Source organism: Sinocyclocheilus anshuiensis, unplaced genomic scaffold (assembly GCF_001515605.1).
Source record: "Sinocyclocheilus anshuiensis isolate Anshui unplaced genomic scaffold, SAMN03320099.WGS_v1.1 scaffold1161, whole genome shotgun sequence".
Lineage (NCBI taxonomy): Eukaryota > Metazoa > Chordata > Actinopteri > Cypriniformes > Cyprinidae > Sinocyclocheilus > Sinocyclocheilus anshuiensis.
In genome coordinates, this window is record NW_015558611.1 from 134442 (window position 1) to 155104 (window position 20663).

The 20663-nt window shown below is 37.1% G+C and overlaps 3 protein-coding genes across 6 annotated transcripts in view; 2 read left to right on the forward strand and 1 right to left on the reverse strand.

Moving 5' to 3' along the window:
- The window catches only part of LOC107680312 (gamma-aminobutyric acid receptor subunit rho-1-like), a 43602-nt gene extending 42196 nt beyond the window's left edge, over positions 1–1406 (forward strand). For 3 of the 4 annotated variants that reach the window (XM_016476160.1, XM_016476157.1, XM_016476159.1), the window contains 2 exons: positions 30–226; positions 1020–1406. In XM_016476160.1, the coding sequence (XP_016331646.1) occupies positions 30–226; positions 1020–1319 (497 nt within the window). In that variant the 3' untranslated portion in view covers positions 1320–1406. The remainder of the gene's footprint in view (positions 1–29; positions 227–1019) is intronic. The other variant, XM_016476158.1, reaches the window with a different exon arrangement.
- A 3846-nt stretch (positions 1407–5252) lies between these two features.
- Positions 5253–8592, reverse strand: LOC107680297 (proline-rich nuclear receptor coactivator 2). The gene is made up of 4 exons (XM_016476141.1): positions 8332–8592; positions 8252–8290; positions 5474–5647; positions 5253–5441 (listed from the first exon to the last, which is right to left on the reverse strand). Exons 1-4 carry the CDS (start codon positions 8464–8466, stop codon positions 5313–5315), a joined length of 477 nt encoding a protein of 158 aa, XP_016331627.1. The 5' UTR covers positions 8467–8592; the 3' UTR covers positions 5253–5312.
- Positions 8593–10621: 2029 nt separating this feature from the next.
- The window catches only part of LOC107680298 (mRNA-capping enzyme), a 126464-nt gene continuing 116422 nt past the window's right edge, over positions 10622–20663 (forward strand). Inside the window, exons 1-4 of the mRNA XM_016476142.1 lie at positions 10622–11001; positions 15069–15178; positions 15878–15981; positions 16394–16482. Coding sequence (XP_016331628.1) covers positions 10938–11001; positions 15069–15178; positions 15878–15981; positions 16394–16482 — 367 coding nt within the window. The 5' untranslated portion in view covers positions 10622–10937. The remainder of the gene's footprint in view (positions 11002–15068; positions 15179–15877; positions 15982–16393; positions 16483–20663) is intronic.

Sequence of the window (20663 nt, forward strand, 5' to 3'; positions counted from 1 at the left end):
AAACTGATCCAGCTTGATCTCTTTTGTAGGCATCACGACAGTGCTCACCATGTCCACCATCATCACTGGAGTGAACGCCTCCATGCCCAGAGTCTCCTACATCAAAGCCGTGGACATTTACCTGTGGGTCAGCTTCGTCTTTGTCTTCCTGTCTGTGATCGAGTACGCTGCTGTCAATTACCTGTCCACTCTGCAGGAGTGCAAAGAGAGGACGCAAAGCAACAGGGTAAGCTAAGACCATTTATCATTTATTAAGATGTACTTGTGTGGTGGTTAATAAAGCATTTTAGCAAGGCCATAAAGAATGTAGACGCTGTACTCAAGTACTTAGTACAAGTATTTAATGAAGGTGGGATTCAAGAAATTCATAAGTTCTAAGATAAATTCAAAGGTTGTAAGAATGTTCCTATGTGCAATTTATAAAAAAAAATATTTTTGAACTTTAAATCATTTAATGCATTCTAGCACAGCCCAAAAATGCGTGAGTGAGAACTTGTAAATGAGTGTAATATGTGACACTGCAGCACAAAAGCAGTCTTAAGTCGCTGGGGTATATTTGTAGCAATAGCCAACAATACATTGTATGGGTAAAGATTATCGATTTTTCTTTTATGCCAAAAATCATTAGGACGTTAAGTAAAGATCATGTTCCATGAAGATATTTTGTAAATTTACTACCGTAAATATATCAAAACTTAATTTTTGATTAGTGATATGCATTGCTAAGAACTTCATTTGGACAACTTTAAAGATGATTTTCTCAATATTTTGACTTTTTTGCACCCTCAGATTCCAGATTTTCAAATAGTTGTATCTCGGCCAAATATTGTCCTATATTGTCCTAACCTATGATGTATAAATCTCAATTTCAAAAATTTGACCCTTATGACTGGTTTTGTGCTCCGGAGTCACATATATGCACTTTACAAGGAAAATGGCAGGTTTTGGTGTTATCTGATGAATGTGCTTTAAATTCAGAGCATGTGATATTACATGTAATGTGTGATTGTGTGATCCAGCAGTTGCCGTGTACGTGTGGAATGACCCATCCTGGTCAGATGATGATGAGCAGCAGCTACAGCGACATGGACATGATAACCACAGGGAACTACGGCATGTCAGAGCTGAGCGGAGACAAACAGGAGCAGTTCCTGGTTCATCTGGTCCTGGATAATGAGCAGGGAGCTCAAAGACCTGCTGTAAGCTCCAGCAGCAGCTTATATATAGACACACATGCCATAGACAAATATTCACGGGTCATCTTCCCTGGAGCCTACACACTCTTCAACATCATATACTGGTCCATCTACTCACAATGACTGCTGCTCCTTTACATTAGATGACATTTGAGAAAGTGTTGGGAATACAGATTACCTATGAAAAACTGTTTTTTTTTTTTTTTATTACGCTTGCAACATGGAATCAATTTTTGCCTCTCAGCAATAAACGAATACATGTGACTGTATGTGGGCAGTTGACATGAGGCACTAGTTTCCTCTCCTCAAAAGAAAAGGTTTATTTTTTCATTTTTTCTTGTATATTTTAATCTTTAGGCTGAATAGCAAAGAACATCGATTTTGTCAATAAATATTAAATTGCCTATTCAGATAGCAATTTGTTTAGCATTTTCAAGTAAAATGTGTGAATTGTACTGATGTGACTGTACATGAACTTTGAAATACAGAAACATCAAAATGAACAACATAGATCAAAATATTATTTAAATACATTATTGTTATAATTACAATTCTTTTTTTAATCTCTTGGGAACCTTGCAAATGCTGCAAATCAGGTATGATGGAAAAATACATTTCCATTTGCCCTCCTACAATGGACTAAATCTGTAATGTTTATGTGGAACAAAGTCCAAGTTTGAAACAATGGCGGACTGATGACAGCTCACTCAGAGCGGAGCTAAGGTAAGACACCAGTCCAGTCTGTGCTGAAACGCTACTGTCAATCAAACTATCGTGGGAGGGGCCTGTCTGTGTGACATCACACAGACAGGCATCTGAGATCGGCTCGATTTGAGAAAGGGGTAAAGATTTAAGTAGATAAAAAAAAAAACACTGGATGGATTTTTATCATTATAGGGTGGTTGTGTACACACACTGCCAACACACATTTCAGTTCAAACAACTTGTAAAAGTGCATGTAGCATCGGATGACCCCTTTAAGACCCCAGAACCACTGAATTGAACTAAAAAGGGCAGAAAAGATGATTTAAAAAAGTGAAAATTGTGACTTAACTGAAAACAGCCATTAGTTTACAGTAACAAAATATTTCACACTGTAAAAAAATATTTTGTTTTTAAAATTGTAAATAAAGCAAATTACTGGAATATTTTTATGAGTAATATGTTTATGTGTTGCTGTTTCTTTGTATTTATGAAGTTTACTAGCAATTTCTGAGTGCAAACGCCAGTTATTTTCAGTGCAGACACTCAAGTGGATTGCAAAAAAAAACTAAACAACTTGAGCAGTTTGTTGCAGCCGGCTGATAGTAAAGTGTTTCTTTGGAATTTTATAAAGTTTCATATGATTCCAGAATAAATACACCAGTGTCTGAGAGCATGAGAGTGTCCGTTTCCAAAGTAAAGAAGACAGTCAGTTCATTAGAACTAATTTTCAGAAATCATTTAGAGGAAGCAGGAGGAAGCATTTCATTTGTTCTTCAAATAACTAGAGATTATTTATTTTTATGAATATATTTATGCATTATAGATATAGACACTGATGCAATACATTACTATACATTATATGAACTTTTGGTTGATGGTGTTCTTGTATCTCCCGAGTTGTGTGAAATACAGTATTTTTGGAAAAGAATGTTTTTCCTGACCAAATTTTCACGTGAAACAGTGTATTCTCTTATTTTAAAGCTTAGGTTTTTATTTGACAAGTGTACAACACAAGACAACTCACCTTTATTTATACAATACAGGTTGTCTCAAAACAGCTTCATAGTAACAAACTGAAAAATAACAATAAATGATGCAAACTTCATCAAATATGACAAATTCAAATTCTGCTATAAAGCAGCAAGTCAACAGTGTCATTATTCAGCTCAATGCAGTTCAGTGTTCTCATCTGATAGTATCATTGCAGTCAAATATTAACACATTAATATTCATATTACTGAATATTTAGTGCCAAAGGTGATAGTGACGAGGAACCCAAACTCCACTAAGTGACAGAAATGGGGAAACCAGGCTCAGTCCGGGGACCAGTTCTCGTCTGGCCTAAATGGATAAAGATGGTGTGATTTATGATTCCAGTACCCATCAAAAATCAGATTTGTTGACTGATGCTATTCAAAAATGTTGAATCCATCTCCGTTTTCTTGAAGCTCGGGATACTGGCATTGGGTGGGAAAGGAAGAAACTACAGATAAAGAATGCAACAAATGTTTTGAAATCAAGTATAATTCTAGACTAAGTCATTTTAAATCTTACATAATCCTTCTATTCATTTCAAATTTAAATTTAGTTGAATTATTTTGCATGCATGATATTCAAAGTTAACAATTCTTATTTTTTTTGTGGAATATTGCTGTGTTTATTATAAATGACACAACTTTGTTTCATGCTGACTTTAATGATTTCATAAGTAAAAACATACATCACTTATACTCCATAAACCTGCATTAATGTAATAGACTAAGAGCCAGTGGTATTGTATAAGGATACAGAGATCTGTAAAATGACATAAAAATGATCATGTACCGTATAAGGATACAAAAAATTATTCCAATAAAATCTATATGTTTAAGAACACAACATGCATGTTTATAACATGTTTTATTGTTTGGAGCCTCAACCCTTTTTTGCTTTTTGCAGAATTCAGATTTATGAGTTTGAACTGAATAGTACACTGTGCATTTATAATACACTATGCAGGCTGCTATTAAGTATAAACACACTACTCGTACTACAAAACGGCGTAGAATAGTGCTGATTATGTGAAACGAGACATTAAAATCATTTGTTTTGAGTGCTCAGAAAGTAAGCCATGACAAGTAGTGATTCAGTAATGGAAGAACTAGTGAGTTTAGATTGGGATCTGAATGCTTTTGCAACATGCAGAAATACCGAACGCCGTTAACTTGCATCAACAGATCAATAATGAACCTCAAGTCTCAAAACGCACAAAAAATGACGGGGCCGAAACTCTTTATTTCATGATGTACAGAATAAAAAGATAAAAATGATTATTGTATCCACTTGTGTGTTTCTTTTTGAACTGATGCAGATGATAAAAAATAATGATGTTGAAAGGCAGAGAGAAAATGAGTTTTAAAGAATTTCAAATCAAGTGTAACGTCCCAACACGAACATGGGCAAAATTACAGGGCTTTGCACAAAATAGTACATTCTTCAAACAATTAAAAACGAATTGTGCAATTGAAATAAAACATATTTCAAAGACAGACATAAGTAGTTGCTTACTGTCCACAGTGCTTCAAAATAATGCAAAAAAAAAAAAAAAAAACTATTTTCTTGCCATCAGCGGTCCAGTTCTTCACGGCGATTGTCTTTCTAAAATATCTCATACTCTTATAATATACAACAATATAACTCATTCTTGAGACACCAGTATGTGTAACATTTTGCACATGAAAGCAAATAAATCATGATACAGAAATATGAGCTCCCGTAACAAAACTAAATGTACTTTTCAGGTAAATTAACATGAAAAAATATACACATTAAATATCTCTGTTTTTTCACTTCCACAAGTCTTCATGTTTAAAGGGACAGTTCACCCAAAAATGTAAATTCTATCATCATTTACTCATCCTCATTTCATTCCAAACCCGTATGACTCTCCTTCTGTGGAACATTCCAAGTTGTCAATAGGGCCTTTCGCACCGCAGGAACCTTTTCATAGTACCAGAACTAATTGTGGAACTACCCACTTTTTGGCGTTTGTCACTTCTTAGTACACACTGTCAGTGCGAATGCAACCCTTTAAATAGTACTGGAAAATAGTTTGCGCAAAATCGTACCAGTACTTTAGTACTGTACATTTAGTTCTGGAACTAAAGTGGTGCGAAAGGCTCTAATGGTAACCAAAACTGTTTTAGTTCTCAACATCATTCAGAATATCTTTTTTTGTGTGTTCCACAGGTTTGGAAGGTCATGAGGCCGAGTAAATGATGACAGCATGTTCAATTTGGGCTGAACTATCCCTTTAACTCACAGTCGCTTTCCTAAACAACTGCAAAGTTCAATAGTTCTTTGCAACAAGTTGTAGCAAGTCCGCTTTATTTTCTATAGTGTCCCATTTCAGATTCGAGCTCAGGGTTCTGCTCAGACCTTCAGCAGGGTTTTGAGGTGCACAGACATCTGCTCTTTGCTGCAGTGCTGCTGAAGAGCACCTTCTCCCACCCAGTGGCTGGGCGGTTTGGGGAGGACGCGGGGCGAGGGCGGCTCGCTGAACTTCGCTCAACCGTGCTCTTCCCCGTGTGTGTAGGGTTCTCCTGTCTTTGGGGAAGCTGAGTGTTGTCCGCTGCATTTCTTTGCTTGCTCCACTGTCTCCGTTTGATCAGGTTGTCGGTGGTTTGCTCAAGCCGGCTCGAGCTGTGGACAGACGGTCTGCTGGGCTGGATCCCTCGTTCAACACTTTCGGTTTTTAACTTCAGTTGCTGAAGACAAACAGGAAAACATTAGGATCATGTAAGATGGTCAGACCACACAGGACTTCTCACACCATGTCCAGAAACATGTGCATTTATTTCCAATGCCAAAACACAGTGTGATGATTTCATCTGAGGCGTTTAGTGCTGGAAACTTTTCTGAATCATTTGCTTTGAATCAAGAGAGCAGACCACAAATGTGCAGTATATGTTGTGTCTTCCTTTTTTTCCCCGTAATGTTACAGCGGAATACAGAAGAAAAAAAAAAAGAATGAGAAAAAGCACAGCGAACTGAAAAGAGGTCTTGCCATAAATATTCTTGTTATGTTGCGTCTCATTGAAATACCAAGCGTTGCGTTACTCTCCTGACGTCTGAAAGCGAAATGAAAGAAAATGTACAGCTCATTCGGTCAAACTGATGGATAAGGTTTATCTGTAGTGCAACCTTGTAATTGGAAAATCATTTGTTTCAGTCTTTTTGAGTGGATCTTCCCCAATCCAGAAGTGCGTCCCATAATTTAAAACATAGTGGACTCGTTAGGAAAAAGGTGGATAATCAAAAGACTTAACAGTGAGATTATAGTAGTACTGAAATTTGAAGGACTAGTGTATTTAAACTTGTCATTTTTTCTAATTCCTATCAAAACCCAATTCTGACAAAAGTAATTCTGTCCAGCCCTTTTTAAATGATAATTTCATAATGTACCCAGTGCACAATCATTAAAAATATTAAGTCTTTTAAGCTGTTGTTCATTTGTCCCTAACAGGGTCGACATTTTTGGTCTTCAATTTTGTTTCAAAAATGCTTGAAATTGCCTTAGCTTGACTAAAATCATTTAAAATGTTTTACATCTTACATCATGATTACACATGGGCGTCGCTAGGCCATTTTTAGGGGGGCTATAGCCCCCCTAAAAATGGCCTAGCGACGCCCATGTGTACATTTTTTAGAGTGTACTCAGCCCCCCTAAAATTTAGCGATAAGCTCCATAAACTGTTCACGAATTCTTGATCGCCTCAGTCCCCTTTAAATTTCATATGAAAATGGCAACAGACTTCGATCGACTCTTTCAGCGCGTTCTTTTTCAATCCGCAGACAGCAGCGGCGCAGAGCGAGAAACAGAGGACAACGTGTGTGTTTAACGATAGATAGTTATAATATCTGTGCAGTTCTGTTCTTCGCCATAAATACAGTTTGCAAAATATCAATCGGTTCCCCATCTACTGTAGCCTAAGTTTTCACTGCCTTCACCCCTCATCACACCACACAGCTGTTTCCTCCAGTGAAAATGAAGCACATATGAACGCATACTTTATAAAACGATCATGTTGCCAACAACGCAACTGGCAATATTGTGTCTAGTAAGTAACTCAATTAACTCCTTGTTTATTGAGCTGCAATCGTGTTGTTTACTGCCATGGGTGTCGCTAGGCCATTTTTAGGGGGGCTATAGCTATCTTTTTCAATCCGCAGACCGCGGCGGCGCAGAGCGAGAAACAGAGGACAAGGTGCGTGTTTCTTGATAGATTGTTATAATATCTGCATCTGTGCAGTTCTTTGTCATAAATCCAGTTTACAAAATATCATGGGGGAGCAATAATCGGTTCCCCATCTACTGTAGCCTAAGTTTTCGCTGCTTTCACCCCTCATCACACCACAGCTGTTTCCTCCAGTGAAAATGAAGCACATATATGAACGCATACTTTATAAAAAGATCATGAAAATTTAACTTTCAATGTAATACATTTTCCAGTGCATGTGGCAAATAGGTTTGCATACTTGAGCTAAGGAAAGAGGGTTGTACTAGAAATGCAAACAGTAAAATTGTGTGTGTGTACAGTAAACAGGTGTGTGTGTGTTCGATCATGAAGACTTGTATTTGGCTTATTCAGTTATATGTTATACCTATCTATGCAATACAGTGGAATACTGCACTTTTTGGTATATAAATTTAGCATACCACCCCTATTAGTCAAACATTTTTTATTTTATATATATATATATATATATATATATATATATTATACCCTCATTGGGGGCTGAGCCCCCCTAAAATGAAAATCCTAGAATCGCCCCTGTGATTACATATAAAGTTATTTTAAAAACTGTCTGATTTTCTACATTTTATGATGTCCAAAAGGCTCATAATATCAGGAATGACCCATGTGTGTCTGTGCATCTATGTAATGTCCAAATTTGGGACCATCTTGCAAAATTTGGGGTCCCTGCGATTTACAGTCTTTGCTGCCCATACACTATTATGGCAGAACAAAAAAACAGAAAAATAATCAAATTAAAACTAGCACAAATAGCACCGTCTGTGCTTGGACCCTTAATTATCGAGGTAATTCGTGAGGTTCAGCAGCTCTTTCTGTCAGGATTCAAGAGCGCGTGGTGATGGGTTATGGATCAACCCTTCCGGGATCCGAACCCACAACTTTTCATATCTTTAAACACTAAACTAAACCAACGCAAGACTATTTACAGACTCTTTAATTTTAATAACACCATAAACACATTAACCAACTAATCAAAACGGATAGTTTTGATTTTTAGTGCAAGGTAAATGCACATGCCCAAACCTGCTATTACCACGGCAATAAAGCCGATACCTGTTTATTGGTGGCTGGTTTGGAGTGAGCTGGTTTGAGCTCTTCGTGGGTGGTTAACGGAGGTTTGTAGCTGCTTTTGCTGATTTGTTGGGTTTGCTGTGCACGTTTCGTCCTCTCTTCTTCAAGAGCGCTTGCTTGGATCTGCTTTTCTTCATCTTCACTGCTTTATTCTCCACGCTCGACTCAACACGATGTCCAAAAGCATCGCCCAGCATGATATCGACCTAACTATCTAGATAACTTGCTATATCAAATACGTCCAGATGTAAACGGACGTTGGTGGTGATGCTGAATGTTTGCAGCTTTCGATCGGATCCCGAGGACCGCAGAAGGTGACGGTCGAGGAGATCTTCTCAATCAAATGTTTTGATCTTTCTGATCTCTGTCTTACGGTGACCGAGAAGTGCAAAGCAAATCACAATTCTGAAAACAAAATACACTGGAGCTGATGATTTACAGCCACTTTTAACTAAATTTAAATATACACTCCGTATTTTTAAATCCAGAGTAAGGGCAATTCATACAATATATTTAAACTGAGCTACTTTAATACCATCTCCGAACTTTCTACCACGACTTCGGCTGGTTCTTCCTGTATACGCTGATTGACAGATGTCTCGTCCAGTCAGCGTTGAGTAATCCCAAACCAATGGCGCTGTCTCAAACTATACCTACCTTTTCCGGTTTGTCTGATTTGTCGTTGTGTTTTCTGACTTGTTATTTTGTTTTCTGATTTGTCATTGTGTTTTCTGACTTGTTATAATGTTTTCTGAATTGTTGTTGTGCTTTCTGAATTGTTATTTTGTTTTTTAGACTTGCATTTGCGTTTGTAATTTGTTATTTTGTTTTCAGAATTGTGATTTGCTTTGCACTTCTCTGTCACCGTACTGTCTTTGCTGATGCTATTAAAATATTCGTGCATAACGCGCTCCAAAGTAAAAACATCACCGTTGCTTTATCTCGCCATGGCTGAGCGCTGCACACTGCGCATGCGTCCTCTATTACATCATATTAGTTTGAAAATATTTGAGGATGTTAGCCATAACATATACTGTATAGAATACAGAATAATGTAATGAATTATAGAATATTGTGGTAAAAAAAAAATTGGATTTACACTTACATTTTAGAAACAATGTCAATCGAGTGTGTTAATTTTCTATAGTCAACCACCTAACTGAAACAAATCGTTTACCCCTAAATTAAAAACAAGATATCTATCTATCTGTCTGTCTGTCTGTCCGTCCGTCCATCCATCCATCCATCCATCCATCTATCTATCTAGTGACGAAAACATGCATGCAAAAACGGCCCCCCCAAACGTAATAGGTTAATGTGCTCCTTATTGTTGTCTTTTCTGAGATAAATCACATAACATGACAATTCACAAGCTGTTTTGTTGACGGTATAAATGCCTGGAAATAATATTTAACATTTTCAAGTGTATTCATTATTTGTATCGAAATAAACGTTTTGTTACTTTTAATAGGCGATAACACAAATAGTAGCCTTTAAATTCTTTATCAAGAAATACAAACAATAAATGTATTTTTTCTGCTCTTTACAGTTTTTCTCAATTGCTTTGGCACATTTTTCGAAACAATCTTAACATTCTCTAAACTGTGAGTGCAAATGTCACAACTGTTTGCTGGAACTTCAGAACTTTATTGTTCTGATTATCATGTTTATCGCACTGAAATCATGCGTTTTAATCTTCTGATATATGGTTTTCTGCGAGCACACAAACGAAGCACACGCACAGAAAGTGTCTGTCACAGCATGTGAGTACTAAACTAAGTTCTCATTCACACACAAGTTTACGTTAAAAACACACGAGTTACAAAAAAAAGGCTTACCAAAACAAAGTTACTGGGTTAATCTTTATCACGTTTCCTTGGTTGGTAGATGCACCGGGGACCTGATTATAGCACTTAAAACCTGGAAAAGTCAGATTTTCATGATATGTCACGTTTAAGGCTTTGTGTATTCTCAATAGAAAGAATGGCTTTCGATAATCTTTCGATAAAAGAGAATCAAATCTATATTGTCTAACTATATTGTGGCCACAAATTAAGAATACATTCCCTCGTTTTAATTATAAGGTCCCCCTTGGTGGGCCCCCAATCAGCTCAGGCATACCCAGACGCTACGCCCCTCTATCTATCTATCTATCTGGATGTCTATCTATCTATCTATCTATCTATCTATCTGGCTATCTATCTATTTATCTATCTAGGGGTGCGTTTCCCAAAAGCATCGTAAGCTAACTATGGTGGTAAATTCCATTGAACTCTATTGAGAACTTGCGACCCCTGTCTGTCTGTCTGTCTGTCTGTCTGTCTGTCTGTCTAGATGGATGGATGGATGTTTAGCAGCCCCTCCTGGTCGCCCGTGGTCACTGCTGTCGGTGTCAGTGGGTAACGCACAGAACTGCGGGATAACGTGGAGAGTTATTGTTTACTTCTGAGCCGGGTTTGAGAAGCGGACGCCTCATGGAGCTCATCTCATGACTGCTGACCCGAGGAAGAGCCTCTGTACAGCGCGAAGCTGTTGATAAAGCTGTGAGCCGCTAACAGCGCTGGGGTTTGTGTGAAGGGCCCAGGCAGCCGATCACCGAAGATCCTCCAGCCCTCGACACACAGGCTTGAGCTCTGGAGCAGCGCTCGTCTCGTATATCGACGGGAGCATGTCTCAAACCGGAGCGCCTCCGCGATGGAAGAACTGTCCCAGAAGAGGACAACCCGTGGCTGGTGAGCATCTATCAGATACTCGTCAACAAAGCTGCTCTACTAATCCACATTCACTCTCCAGGATAAAATGATTTAAGTTAGCTTCTTAGGGTTAGGCTAATATAGAAAGCATAAGTGTACTGAAGCACAGAGCTATGTAAATGCAGCTTCAGTAAACCCAGATTAAACCTCTGCTTTCAGTCTAACTAACGGATAGCTAACCATTAGCCTGTGCTTGTTCATAGCACTGATTTATAGCGCTACCATTGCACTGCGTCAAAATAAACGCAGAAATATGCCAAAATAAACCAATGATAACTTAATTACGTGTGTTTTTAATTAGGAACATGTACGACGTCAAAGTAGATACAAGGGCCTTTCTAAACGTGTTTGTTTTGACTGGTTTCAAACTGAGTGGCTAGCCAGATTAGCTCGCTGTACGCAGGACAACACAAGTACGTCACTGCAGAAGAGGCGGGAGGCGTGTGTTCGAATTCCACTATGGCGCGGGCTTAGTTCATGAATATTAATCGCGTAATGTTACGTTCGGCCTGCTGATTTGCTGAGAGGCAGACGTCCGTAAGGAGCTAACGAATCGTACTATGACGAAGGCTTAGTTTAGGAATATTAATGAGAAGAGTCAACCTTTGCCGTAATTAATATTCATGAGATTAGACTTCACCTTAGTACTACTAGGGTTCATCAGCGGAATACCTCAAACATTGAAATGGGTGTATTCCCTGAGATTTCAAGCGTTGCATATAAATATAGTACATTTAACGACTCGTTTTTGCATCTAAGATCAGAGTAAAATATTATGTTAAAATAAAATGCGCTCAGTGTTGGGAAGTAACTAGTTACATGTAACGGAATTACGTAATTTAATTACAAAATAAAAGTAATTGTAATCAGTTACAGTTACTAAGAAAAAAATGTGTAATTAAATTACAGTTACTTATGAAAATTAGAAAGGGGGTTGGTTACATCTGATTTTTTTCACACACACTCCCACATACAGATTTAATTGATTTCTTTCATAAATTGCAGTGACTGCTCTAAATGAACTGTTTTCTCCAAGGCATTGTTAGATTCCAGACAGTGTTTCCTGTCATATGATTTACAACGATTTGATTTCAAAAACAGTATCATAGCTAATAAAATATTTCTTGTTATGATTTTAAATATGCATTCAACCTCAGAATGATCTCGAAGTAAGTCTGATTTTGTGGTGGCTGTGCTTCAAAGGGGACATCGGATGCCCATCTTCCACAAGTTGGTATGCTTCTTTAGGGTTTTCATGAAGGTCTGCAGCATACTTTGGTTAAAATTCCTCACAACACCCTTTTTTACCTTGCTCTGTTTACAGCGGCTGGTTTCGGGGCATGTCACTTTAAATGCTAATGAGCTCTGCTCACCCCACCCCTCTCTTTCGTGGAAGAGCAAAGGCGATTTGCAAGTAATTATAAAAAAGTATAAAGTGTGACACTTACTACTTCTGGAAGTGCAGCTGGATCACAAACAATGGGTACTGACCTATCCTTGAGTTTTAACTTTTTAACAAAACATGCCTTAAATTGTCCCTCATTCAGAAAGCAGTCTGGAGTAAAATTACTTGCGCAGACATAAATGAATTTAGGTGTATTCGGTGGTGCATTACCATCAAAAACAACACTAATGCACTGCGTCCTCGGTGGCTCTGATGTCGGGAAAAAATTAACACGCTTATGTTCTTCTACATCACAAAACACCTGCATCGCTTACAAGACATTGTTGCTACAGCTGCTCGAGCTAAATTTATTAACAGTGCATTGAAGGAAACAAAATAACTAATAAACAATTAACAATTTTTGTTGTTGTTCTGGTACAACAACAGCTGTATCACATTTACTAATCTATATAATTTATGAATAGTATCTAATAAATAAATAATTAATTAATAAGGTGGTTGTGTCCACACACTGCTAAGATATATTTATGCAAACACCATGTAAACGTGAATTTTGCATCCAATGTCTCCTTTAAAATTTAAATATTATAATCTTAATTCAAGTGATGAAGGATTTCGAAAGTCTGACAGTTATCAGTGGTGGCTTTGCTTTAAAATTCAATTATTATAATCTTAATTCAAGTGATGAAGTATTTTAAAAGTCTGACAGTAATGTTAACCCTGCCTGCTTTAAATGTGAAAATGATTAACAGTTGAAAACATTAGAAATTTAGAAAAGTAATGAAAAAGTAATCAGTTACATTAATAAAGTAATTGAAAAGTTACACTACATATTATATTTTAAGTAGGGTAACTTGTAATCTGTAACCATTTCCAAAGTAACCTTCCCAACACTGGATGTGCTACATGAAGATCATTAATTGAACACCTTGGTATTACCATATGTTACGATTATTGTACGTACCACAGCAGTACTCTTTTGGCGCTTTTCCACTGCACAGTACGGCTCGGTACGGTTCACTTTTGGGGGGTTTTCCACTGGGTACAGTACCTGGTACCTGGTACTTTTTTTGTACTGAGCCGTGCCGAGGCGAGTCGTACCACGCAGTGGAAAAGCGCCATTTGTAAGGGTTTGCTGTACAAACCATCGTTGTGAGTGTTTATTAACCCTCATAAGGTCCGCGTTTCCTGTTTACACTAAGGGTCTTTGGGGTCAGTATGACCCTAAAATTGAAAGAGTAATTAATCATACAAATAATATATCCTTTTTTTCGTTTACTTCTCATCTATACATTAATGCTGTGTTTTGGGAGATATGAAGTACTTTTGTACCTGTTTACCACAAAATTCCTCAACTACACCATTAGCTTGCATGTGAAATACTACATTTTTACGAAAAAAATCACTTAAATTATCTAAATTTAATTTAAGTTGTTTCTGAATATTGATCTAGGACAGGTGTTAGGTGTAAAATTCTGCCATCTGCTGGTTAGAGAAAAACTTGTAGAAATCACAGTTTTTGAAAGAATAGTGTAGTGACCATAAATATCCAGCAGAGGCCCATAGAGATCCATTCATTTTTCTGGAAGTGGCCAACTGCTCCTCTCACAACTTTTCTGATATATATTTTGTAAATATATATTGAAACATTATACAATACATTAAAAACAGTATTTTTCTCAAAGGTTAGAATTTGTTTTTGTTTGTTTGAGGTATTTTGAAGTTCCCGCTTTTGCAATAATGGCACATAGATTTGCAGAAGTGCCACACAAGTTGTCACTAAAACTTGATTGCAGGCACATATTTATTTCAATCTAAAAAGTAAAATAAAAACAATTTTGTTTGACTTAAATGTAAATAAAACCAAAAAACTAAAAAACAAAACTAAAAAACAACAACTGCAATAAGCAGATATGAATGGTGTCTGTGTGTGTGTGGGTGTGAGAGAGAGAGAGAGAGTGTGTGTGTGTGTGTGTGTGTGTGTGAGAGAGAGTGTGTGTCTGTGTGTGTGTGTACGTACGTGAGTGAGTATGCTCGTTCCACACTGCATTTGTGCTCTAGTGTGCTCAGGCCTTCATTTTTGTGTGGACATTTTCAGATTTATGCAGGATTTATTTGTTTTATTTGTCAATTTCTATGAAAATGCTCTTTGTTGCAGTCACACGTGTGTGTGTGTGTGTGTGTGTGTGTGCGTGCGTGCGTGCGTGCGTGCGTGTGTGTGCGTGCGTGTGAGTGAGCATGTCGTTTCTACATTGCATTTGTGATCTAGTACCAGGCCTTCATTTCTGTGTGAAAAGTTTCAGATTTATGCTGGAATTATTTTTTATTTTTTTGACAAATGAAAAATAAAAATATATATATATATAGATAGATTTTTTCGCATTTTCCATTCATTTTCAATTGGTGTCATATTGACCCCAAAGACCAGATTTGTAAAAAAAAAAAAAGTACATACCTTCAGAACAACCGAATCAAGCCCGCTTTTCTTTTTTTTATGTGAATACAGATAGAAAATGTTGAAAAGTCACAAAATCTTATTCCACTGAGATTTTTTTTAACTAAAGAAAAGTTGGTTGGTGTCATATTGACCCCAAGGACCTTATGAGGTTAAAGGTCATGACATGATGATTTCTCTCCGCAGGTAAATTTCTGCCCATGAAAACCATGCTTGGACCACGGTATGATGATAAAGTCCCTGAGGAGAACAGGTTTCATCCCAGCATGCTGTCCAACTATCTCAAAAGCTTAAAGGTATATGGACGTTCCTCTTAAAAGGATAGTTCACCCAAAAATAAAAAAATTCTGTCATCATTTACTCACCCTCAAGTTGTTGCAAACTTCTGTTTCTTTCTTCTGTTGGGCACAAAAGAAGATATTTTGAAGGATGTTGGTAATCAAACAGTTGGCGGTAGCCATTGATTTCCATAGGATGGGAAAAAAATACAATGCGGCTACCGTCAACTGTTTGATTACCAACATTCTTTAATAAAGCAATAAGCCCCAAGAAGCCGTGGTTTACAGCTAAGGGGCGTTGTTAGGCACGACGCGAAGCTTTTATAAAACGGTTACTCCATATACGTAGTAAGGTTTCACAGAATAAAACAGAGCAAATAAAGTGTAATGACGTTAATAAAAACCGTATTCTTCCACCAAACAATGTAGCTCCTCAGAAACAGTTGTGGTTGCAATAAAGTGGTTGCCGAGCAACACACAGACGTAAACAAAGGTGTATGTTACTTTGTAGAGTCATTTACAACAGCTTCGAACGCGGCTCAGCCAATCAGAATCAAGCACCGGAACTCTCCGTTTTATAAAATATCTTCTTAGTGTTCAATAAAAGAAAGAAACGTCGGAACAACTGGAGGGTGAGAAAATGAAATGTGTGTAAACGATCCCTTTAAACTGGTCTTCCGCCTGAGCTGTGTTAATGTGATGCTGACCTGTCCGCAGGTGAAGATGGGTTTGCTGGTGGACCTGACGAACACCAGCCGCTTCTATGATCGAGCAGAGATAGAAAAAGAAGGAATCAAATATGTCAAACTTTCCTGCAAAGGGTATGTGAGTGATAGAATCTAAATGCTGTGTTGTGTTTTTTGCATTTGAAATGTAATCCACCGCTGTTTCTGGGTCCAAGCCTCGACTCGTTTCAATTGAGAATACTACCTCAATAAGCACTGTTGGTCACACTTTAGTTTTGGGACCAGTTCTCACTATTAACTACGACTTTTGCCTCAACAAACTCGTAATTTGCTGTTTATTAATAGTTAGTAAGTTAGTTGTTAAGATTAGGCATGGGGTGGATTAAGGAATCATTTTGAAAATGTTTTTTGTATTTTGTAAACATGTATATTTCTGGTTAAAATACAAATCCAAATTTATAAAATGGTGGTTTCGCCTCTTGTGATGTCATTGCTAATGGGTGTCATTGGTGTGATCTTGATATCAGTGTGTTTGTGTCTCATTCAGTCACGGTGAATGCCCCACAGCAGAGGCCACAGAGATGTTCATCAGGCTGTGCGAGCACTTCATAGAGAAGACGCCCACAGAGCTCATCGGTAAGACCAGCCTGCTTCACTTCTGACAGTTCTGCTTGATTTTGTTGTTGTGTAGCACCCTTAAACCCTGATTCCAACAATTACGCCGGGTCCTGTCCAGGCCTGATGCAGCACATTGTTTCTCTGGCTGAAAGCACCGTGAAAGTCATCCATATGTCTTGTGTGCTGTATTCCACGAGGAACAGACTACAGCTTTAAGTGTTGTTCACTGGAAACATTCCCCTCAAATATAGTTGTGCATGTCCATATATTGTGAGGAATGGTTTGACACCAAACACCTCTGTGATTCTCAGTGTGTCGAACGTAAACACGACACGGCAGGTTTGAATGTGTTCACATGCAAATGAGATTTTAGAGCTACTCAAAGTGAAAAGCAACACGACTACAGCCAGCTGGAATATATTTCATATTTAAAGTGCAGTACAATACAAATTAAAATACAAAAAAAACCAGCCGAAATAAAAAAAAATGTCTTACCACACAAAAAGTAGAAGAGGATTTGCTGCTTAGTTATTGTGAATAAATTAAAATCATCAACATATGTGACCCTGGAGCACAAAACCAGTCATAAGGGTCAATTTTTTTGAAATTGAGATTTATACATCATGAATAAATAAGCTTTCCATTGACATATGGTTTGTTATGATAGGACAATATTTGGCCGAGAAATCCGGAATCTGAGGTTGCAAAAAAATCTAAATATTGAGAAAATCGCCTTTAAATTTGTCCAAATGAAGTTCTTAGCAATGCATATTACTAATCAAAAATTAAGTTTTGATATATTTACAGTAGGACATTTACAAAATATCTTCATGGAACATGATCTTTACTTAATATCCTAATGATTTTTGGCATAAAAGAAAAATCAATAATTTTGACCCATACAATGTATTTTTGGATATTGCTACAAATATACCCCAGCGACTTAAGACTGCTTTTCTGCTCCAGGGTCACATATAAATAAAACCTCTTTTCATGAGTATCTTCTTACCAAGTTAAGTGAATACAGTTTTAATAAGGTCTGATATGCATTTTGTATATATGCAATCAAGATAAGAGTGGATGAAAGAGAATGAAAGTAAATTATATTACATGCAATGGAATATTAAATATGAACTAAACCATCCCAGTCCTGATGTACTGAGCGGTGACAATCACTCATCATGTCCTGATAAATGAGGCATCATGGGAGCTAAGTGACAGACTTTATTGAGTCATTGACACGCAGCAGTGAACTCTGAATAATTCTTATAATTTCTTATTTGCAGCAAATAATGAGTATGACATCTGCAGACGTTCGTATTTGACTCAAATCAAAGTGACTGCCAATAACAAGTGGAAGTCACCAACTTTGTTGCGTAAATTAAATGAAATTACTCCGATGCTTTGTATCACGGCATTGAAATACACTTACTGTTCAAACGTTTGGGGTCGGTTAGATGTTTAATGTTTTTGACATCTCGTTCTGCTCACCGAAGCTGCATTTAATTGGTCGAAAATACAGTAAAACTAATATTGTGAAATATTATTACAATATAAAATAACTGTTTTCTATGTGAATGTTCAAATGTATTCCTGAGATCAAAGCTGAATTTCCAGCATCGTTACTCCAGTCTTCAGTGTCACATGATCTTCAGAAATCATTCTAATATGCTGTTCAAGAAACAGTTGTGCTGTTTTCTGGAAACTGATACTTTTTTTTTTTTTTAAGGATTATTTTGATGAACAGAAAGTTCAAAAGAACTGCATTTATTTGAAATTGAAATCTATTGTAACATTTTAAATGTCTTTACTGTCACCTTTGATCAATTGAATGTGTCCTTACGGAATAAAAGTATTCATTTCTTTTTAAAAAATCTTTAATTCTATTCCATTTTGCGATAGTGATTGGCTGATACACATGGTGTTCCGCCCCTGCACAGCAAGTGTGAGTTTGACCTGTTGGAGGCGCTCTCGAGTCACGTTAATGCACTGCCGTACGGCACCAAACAGAGTCTGCTAAATGAGATGAAGTATATGAATGTCATTGTTATCACCACGGCAGCAGCGTGATTGACACTGCAGGGAACATGAGCAGCAGGGACGTTTGGAAAAGCAAGACACACGGAGAGAGCTGGAGCTCAGGGCACTGAGAGGAATTGCTGTTATTGGTCCGCTCTGATGATTAATCAGGGAAATTAGCTACACTGTGGCGTGACAGTCTGCAAGCACGCTAAACCACTGTCACACTCTCCTTTACACAAAATAGATCTTAGATAAAGTTAGAGAATGGGATGCATTTTAGATTGTCTAGACATTTGACTAAATTGATCAAAAGTGACATTTATAATGTTATAAGAAAATTCTATTTCAAATAAATGTTGTTCTTTTGAACATTCTCTTCAGCAGAGAATCCTGTAAAACATGGTTTACACAAAAATATGTTTTCTACATTGATTATAATAAATCAGCATATTAGAATGATTCCTGAAGATCACGTGACACTGAAGACTGGAGTAATGATGCTGAAAATTCAGCTTTGATCACAGGAATAAATTACATTTGAACATATATTCACATAGAAAACTGTTCTTTTAAGTTGTAATAATATCTCACAGTATTTAACAGTATTTTTGATCAAATAAATGCAGCCTTGGTGAGCAGAAGAGACTTCTTTCAAAAACATTAGAAAATCTTACAGACCCTAAAATTTTGAGCAGTAGTGTAGATCTATTTTTCCTTATATATTTACAACAAACATCATATGGTAGTGAGTCTCTGTTTCTGCATCTGTCATAAACGCCTAAAACACTGCCATTTCTTCCTCATAATTTTTATTTCAGTTTTATTTTCACCACATGGGAAAAAAAAACCTCACTTTTGGGATCCTAAATTCAGCTTCTGATGGTAAATGCCTCATAGATGTAAACGCTGTTAGACACAACAGATGTTTCATTAGTAGACAGTTGTTTGCAGCACTGGTAATTTATTTTCACACGAAACCCAGTTTTACTTTCATTGGACACATGCCAAATGTGAATGTTATTTTTAATGTTGTTTTCCAAATAGTGGAATCAAAACAATGAAAAACACAAATGCAATTATTAGATTTATGGAGTGACCAAGAAATATAAAACAATATCTTATACATGGGCTTCTTCTAAATTGCTACGCTTTGTCTAGATTCCAGCTTCATGAGGTGCATCTTTTCTTCCCTATTGTCCATCAGGCATTAGTTGTGTCGTGGTTTAAAGTGTGTAAAGGTGCAGTTACACAAGCAAAATTTCAGCAAATTTTTTTGCAAATAATACATTGTCTGTTGTCAATAGTGATAGTGTGTATATGAAACGCAGCTCAAACGGAAGTCGCTGTCAAACCAAGCAGGTTTCTACCGGTCAAAGTGCTGAATATGCATGACCAACTTGAACCCGATGCAAAATCTGCGAATGGAAATTAGGCAAAATTCACAGCTGTGCAGATTTCTATTCAGATTTCGACTGAAAATTCACTGGAACGTTTTTTGATTTTTTGATTATTTATTTTTTTTTGAATGATGTGCACAGATTTATAACAAACACTTCAATATTCAGTTTAAAATAAGAATTGTACATTTTAAACGGCATGGAAGGATTCCATTTCACCTTTTTTTTTTTACATTTAAATTTTCGTTTTGTAAAGAAATGAATGCATGAATAACATTTATCTTCGTCTGCAAAACTAATGGCAGGCATGTAAGCATAAGGCTTTATATCTAAAGGTTTTTAAGCTCAACATGCAGCGTGTTGTGTTGAGTTGTGTTTGTAGAGTTGAGTGCAAGCGGCAACCTCCCGCTCTCTCTCGTGAAGCCAACACGGAAGTGACTTAAACTGTAATTCATCAACTGGCCGCTAGAGGCTGGCTGCAAAAGGGAGTCAATCCCATAGACTCCCAATGTTAAAATGCCCAACTTTTTCAGCAGAAAAAAACATGTTTACAGCCTGGTTCAAAAAATGATTTTGGTCTATATAGCTAATTTTGCCCTTGATGACAACTGTGAGGGGGGTGAATTTTTTTATAACTAATCCATTTAAATTATATTAAGCCTTAAAATTCTGCATAATTAAGGGCGTGGCCACTTGAGTGACAGGTGGATTGCCGCTGCTGTCACCACCTTCGAGCTAGGTGGGCGTGGCTTCAGCAACCTGCTCCCGCCTCTTTGCCCA